General features: G+C 47.2%; 1 protein-coding gene across 1 annotated transcript; it reads left to right on the top strand.

The window, feature by feature from the left end:
• The first annotated feature begins 878 nt into the window (after positions 1–878).
• On the top strand, positions 879–4,511 carry UTP23 (UTP23 small subunit processome component). Its single transcript, XM_055705684.1, has 3 exons — positions 879–1,127; positions 2,594–2,768; positions 3,641–4,511. Exons 1-3 carry the CDS (start codon positions 940–942, stop codon positions 4,022–4,024), a joined length of 747 nt encoding a protein of 248 aa, XP_055561659.1. The 5' UTR covers positions 879–939; the 3' UTR covers positions 4,025–4,511.
• Positions 4,512–5,592: the final 1,081 nt, after the last annotated feature.

Raw genomic sequence — 5,592 nt, 5'->3', positions numbered from 1 at the left:
GGCTGACAAGAAGCTCAACATGACCCAGCAATGTGCTCTTGCAGCCCAGAAAGCCAACCATATCCTGGGCTGCATCAAAAGAAGCACAACCAACAGTCCAGCAGTCTGTACTGCATCCAGCTCTGGGGCCCCCAGCGTAAGAAGGACATGGACCTGTTGGAGCAAGTCCACGGAAGGGCCACCAAGGTGATCAGGGGCTGGAGCACCTCTCCTGTAACAGGCTGGGAGATTTGGGATTGTTCAGCCTGAGGGAGAGAAGCTCTGGGGAGATCTTGTAGAGGCCTTTCGATACTTGAAGGGGACTTACAAGAATAGAGGCAGACTTTTTAGCAGGGCCTATAGCAACAGGACAAGGCGTGATGGATTTAAACTAGAGAGGGTAGGTTTAGAGTAGATACAAGATGTTTTTTATGCTAAGGCTGGTGAGGCACTGGCACAGGTTGCCCAGAGAAGCTGTGGATGCCCCGTCCCTGCAAGTGTTCAAGGCCAGGCTCGATGGGACTTTAGGCAACCTGGCCTAGTGGAAGGTGTCCCTGCCCGTGGCAGGGTGGTTGGAACTAGGTCATCTTTTAGGTCCCTTCCAACCCAGACCATTCCATGATAGTATTCAGGTAATCAGTGTGAGGTACTAGCAGGTGATGGAGGCCCCCGCAGGCCCCAAGCAGGGCGGGCAGGCAGCGGCCCGCTCCGCCCGCACGGCCCCAGCCCCCGCCCGGCCGACTAGGCGCACTGGGCCGGGCGCGGGCTGAGCCTGCCGCCTTCCCCAGGGGGCGCGTAACCCCAGAGCCCTCCGCGCCGCGCAGGCGGCCCCGACACCCGGCGGTTGCAGCGCCCCAGGCCCCGGGGCAGGCCCGGGAGGCCCCGCCCCCTGCGCTCCGCGGCGGCGGCCGGGCCCGGCGCAGCTTCCGGGGGAGCGGGCGGCAGCGGCGGGCGGGCGCCATGAAGCTGACGCGGCAGAAGCACGCCAAGAAGATAATGGGCTTCTACAAGCACAGCTTCCACTTTCGCGAGCCCTTCCAGGTGCTGCTGGACGGCACCTTTTGCCAGGCCGCGCTCCGCAACAAGATCCAGATCCGGGAGCAGCTGCCCGGCTACCTGGACGGCGCCACGCAGCTGTGCACCACCCGGTAGGGCCGGGGCGGTGGTCCCGCCGGGCGGCCCCGGTGCGCATGCCCGGGGCGGGGGGCTGGAGGCCGCGGCGGGGCGGGAGCCGCAGTGCGCATGCGCGGGGGGTGTTGAAGGCGGGGGGGTGCGCGTGGCGGCCGTGGCTCCTCACGCTCGCCTCAGCCACCCCGGCGGCGGGGGTGGGCGCCGTGCGGCTCTGGGCCCCCGTGGTTGTGGGGCCGGGGGCGGTAGCTGCGGCGAGGAGGTGGCGCCGTGGGCTGTAGCGGGCTTGCAGGAGGATGGGAGCCGCTTTCAGTGGCGGCTGGTTTTTCCAAGATGGCGGAAGCTGTTGAGGGATGAGCTGGGGCGAGGGGTGACCCCGGGGTGTGAGGGGGGCCCGCGTGGGCCTCCTCCCAGTCCCACGAAGTGAGAACACCCGGGAGAAGCTCACGTCTCTTGGGCAGGGAGGGGACTGCCGCTTGCCTGGAGTTGTGGCCTGCCAGTAAGGGATTGTTGCCAAAGCCGTTGTTCTCAAGGGAGAACAAGGATGTGCTAGGCAAAGGCGTGGAAGTGAAGCATGCACACTGAATAATCAGAATTGCCTTGAAACTGCCTTCGTTTTTACTTGAGTTCGTATACTGTGGATGATAAAATTCCCATCGCTACAATAATGAAATAGCCAACTGCACATCACGGAGACTAGTACTGAAAATATCAGGAAGATGTATCCCCTGGGTGACAAAAATGAAACACTGAGCCCTCTTGCAAAGCACACAGAACTTTAAACAGTAGAAAGTATCGAGTCATGACCTTAACTGTGAAAGGTTCGGGAATCACTTTGATCCAAACTGTATTCCAGTCATATCTAAATGTCACTTCTCGCTTCCTTCTTGCAGCAATGTCTGTTGGTCTTTTTTTACCTGTTTCCACTTAGGACAGCCAAGTGGACTCATTTTCTCTGCTTTCAGAGTGTGAAGTTGGTGAAACAGCAACTCTGTGACATAACCAGATCTTCCCTGAGGAAATGAGCTGGCTTGCAAGAGACTTTGCAAAAGGAACAGGCTCAGGTCTCCGCAAAGCCTGTCCTCAAAGGTTAAACCTTCATCTCTGGAAAGAGAAATAGTTGCTGTCATATCCTTGAAGCTGTATTTCAAGGCTCTACATTCCTACCACTGGCCACATACCATAATGCTAGGTGGTATCCGAACATAAATATGAGGACTTAGCATTGTCACTGATATGAAATATTTTTAAATCATTTAATATAACTTAATGTTGTTGCTGGTTATTCTTGTTCAAAACCAGGGACATCTTGCTGATGTCTTCATATGGGCTACTCCTTTAATATTACTGGGTGCCATTTACAAATCATAGAGCCTGAATAACTGGGCATTGCTCATTCCTAATTAACTCACATCAACCTTTTGCTGTTGTAGAAAATGTGTAGGTATCTTCTCATTTAGAAATCATCATTGCTTTTGGTTTTCAGATGTGTTCTAAAAGAGCTGGAATCATTGGGGAAAGCGCTGTATGGAGCAAAATTAATCGCCCAAAGATTTCAAGTTCGAAAGTGTTCTCACCAGAAGGATCCTGTGAGTGGTTCGGCCTGTTTACTCTCTATGATTGAAGAAGGCAACCCTCATCACTTCTTTATCGCTACACAGGTAAATGCTAATGGGAAACGTAACTCAGTTTCATTTGAAGTGATTCTTTGACACCTAAGGACAAGGAAACCTACAGAAACCTCAATTACCAGATTTTTAAACAGCTTGTGGGAATTCATCTTGTAAAGCCTTACTTGCCCTTAAATGTATTTGTGTGAAGCAGGGAAACTTTTGTCTTACTTGAACAACTAGATCTTTTTACCCTAGAAGGATATTGCTTAGTTTATCAGAAAGTGTAGAAAACGTGCTGACTACCTATTGACATATAAGAAAACAACTGATGAATGTTAATTTACATATTGCCTGCATATGCATCCCCTGCCCCAAGCTGTTTTGCACAGTAGTCTGAAAAATGAAATCAAGTGTTACAACCACCATATCACTTCAATTTTAAGAATTTTTGGAGGTTTTAACTAAAGAATAAACTTGGATACACATAAGAAAGGCAAATTTTTTCTTAGGGCTGTTATTGGGGCTGTATGTATAAATAATATACTACATATAACATGGTTTACAGTAGAATTCTCTATACCTGCATAAGATACAAGATGTTTAAAATGAGTTGTTGTAAAAGAAATTATGTTATTACTTGTGGTGGACTACATACCAATGAGCTGGGGCTTTTTCCTCAAAAAATGCATGTATGCTCATACATGCATGAAAAAAGGAAATATTAGTAATTTTTCCATCAGCTCATCAGGAGAGAAATTGAAATTGCTGTGAAAGGCACTGTCACGTGTATCTGCTAGATTAAGTTTCTTATCTTTTTCATAATGTAATTTATCTGCATAGTTTTGTATTAAAAGTAGGTACATTTGAATTGCAAAGATCATTTAATCCCAAAATGTTGACTGAAGTATTTAACTTTACAGGACCAGGATTTAGCAAACAAAGTGAAAAAGAAGGCTGGTGTTCCTCTCCTCTTTATTATTCAGAACACTATGGTGCTAGACAAACCTTCTCCTAAATCTCTGGTATTTGTTCAAAAGTTGCAGACAAATCAGCTTGTTCCAGAGCACCAAAAACAAACTATTGTGCAGCTTAAAGAAAAAGAAGGACTAGCAAAGCAAGAAGGTGAAAAGAGAAGAAAACGTAAAAGGGCAGGTGGCCCCAATCCTCTCAGCTGTCTGAAGAAGAAAAAGAAAACACAGGAGGGTCAGGAGCCTTCTGCTGAAAAGAAGAAAAGAAGAAAAAGAAAGCGAAATAGGGTTAAAACAGAGGGTGTGCAGTCAGTGCAGAAGAATGAAAAAGAATAAACCCATCTTTGTAAGCAATGCAGGACTTGAACACGTGAAATCAAGTTGTTAATATTAAAACTTATTTTTATGAGGTGGTACTGCTTATTAGTGCATTTCAACATTTGCACATTGTTGTCCTAATAATTTATTCTGTTGTTTAGGAATTGGATTTGTAACAAAATATTTAGGAACCCTCAGGTTTTATTATTTTCCCCAGAATCTTAATCCCTGCCAGAAAGTTCACGTGATGGGTGGCAGCTTTTTAGAAACACTGCTTAGATTTCATATGGGTTTTGGTGAGATGCTGGATTTCTTTCAAAATCTAGGTTGCTGCTCTTACTAAAACTAGTTTTGATGGTTGTTCTGTTACAGAATGTTGAATTGACCTAAAAGAACATAGTTTCTTGTTTATTGTTTGAGTATAAAAGTTAACTCTTGCAAAGTGACGACATGCCCTCAAGACATCCATTCCAGCCTAAATTACTCTAAACTCCATGTGAACTGATATGTCTGTTGTTCATTGTCTTTATTAAGAAGATCCTGGAGGGTATGTGATTGTGTTGATATTCGTGACATTATAACAGCACCTCTAGTGCATCTAGTTTATCTCTAGTTTATTCTTCATTTTTAAATAGGAAGAATGAAGCTTGAAAATGCTGAATCAAAGCACTGGCTAACATCTGATGGCATCACAGTGCAGCAGCTGTGGAGGGGCCCTGAAGTAAAGCCAGCTGCTGGTGATGTGATGGGACTTGGACCCTGATACATGTTTCACTGTTCTGTAAGGTTACCAACAGAACAGAACTGGGTTGGAGGAGTGTTGTGGTTTAACCCCAGCTGGCAACTAAGCCATATCATACAGCCACTCACACACTGCCTGCTGGTGGGATGGGGGAAGAGAATCAGAAGTGTAAAAGTGAGAAAACATGTGGGCTGAGATAAATACAGTTTAATGGGTAAAGCAAAAGCCATGCACACAAGCAAAGCAAAGCAAGGAATTCATTCACCACTTCCTGTGGGCAGGCAGGTGTTCAGCCATTGCCAGGAAAGCGGGGCTCCATCATGCGTAATACTTACTGTGGAAGATGAATGCCATCACTCCAAACGTCCCCCCTTCCTTTTTCTTCCCCCAGCTTGATATGCTGAGCATGCCATCCTATGGTATGGAATGTCCCTTTGGTCAGTCAGGGTCAGCTGTCCCAGCTGTGTCCCCTCCCACCGCTGCGGTGGTGGGAGAAGCAGAAAAGGCCTTGGCTCTGTGTAAGCGCAGTTCAGCAGTAACAAAAACATCCCTGTATTATCAACGCTGTTTTCAGCACAAATCCAAAACACAGCCCCATACCAGCTACTATGAAGAAGATTAACTCTGTCCCAGTTAAAATGAACACAAAGAGGGAGCTGCCAAAACCATTTCAAGTACATGATTTTCTTTAGCAGCTATTTCCTGTACCTTGCATGTTTGGTGGCATTAGGAGGCAGAAGTGTGTGACTGAGACAACCTGATAGAGGGGTATGCAGTATAGTACATGCCATGGTGTAGGTATGCTGTAACAGTGTTCCCAGTCACATTTTCCCATATTTTTAAC

Source organism: Falco cherrug, chromosome 3, assembly GCF_023634085.1.
Source record: "Falco cherrug isolate bFalChe1 chromosome 3, bFalChe1.pri, whole genome shotgun sequence".
NCBI classification, from domain to species: Eukaryota; Metazoa; Chordata; class Aves; order Falconiformes; family Falconidae; genus Falco; species Falco cherrug.
The sequence above is the reverse complement of the archived record's forward strand: the minus strand, read 5'-3'. Positions and strand labels throughout refer to the sequence as shown.

Bases quoted from the DNA above. Each gene is read 5' to 3' on its own strand.
- UTP23 (XM_055705684.1), top strand. From the start codon at position 940: ATGAAGCTGACGCGGCAGAAGCACGCCAAGAAGATAATGGGCTTCTAC. The intron at 1,128-2,593 runs GTAGGGCCGGGG...TTTGGTTTTCAG, and splicing joins ACGCAGCTGTGCACCACCCG to ATGTGTTCTAAAAGAGCTGG. The intron at 2,769-3,640 runs GTAAATGCTAAT...TTAACTTTACAG, and splicing joins ACTTCTTTATCGCTACACAG to GACCAGGATTTAGCAAACAA.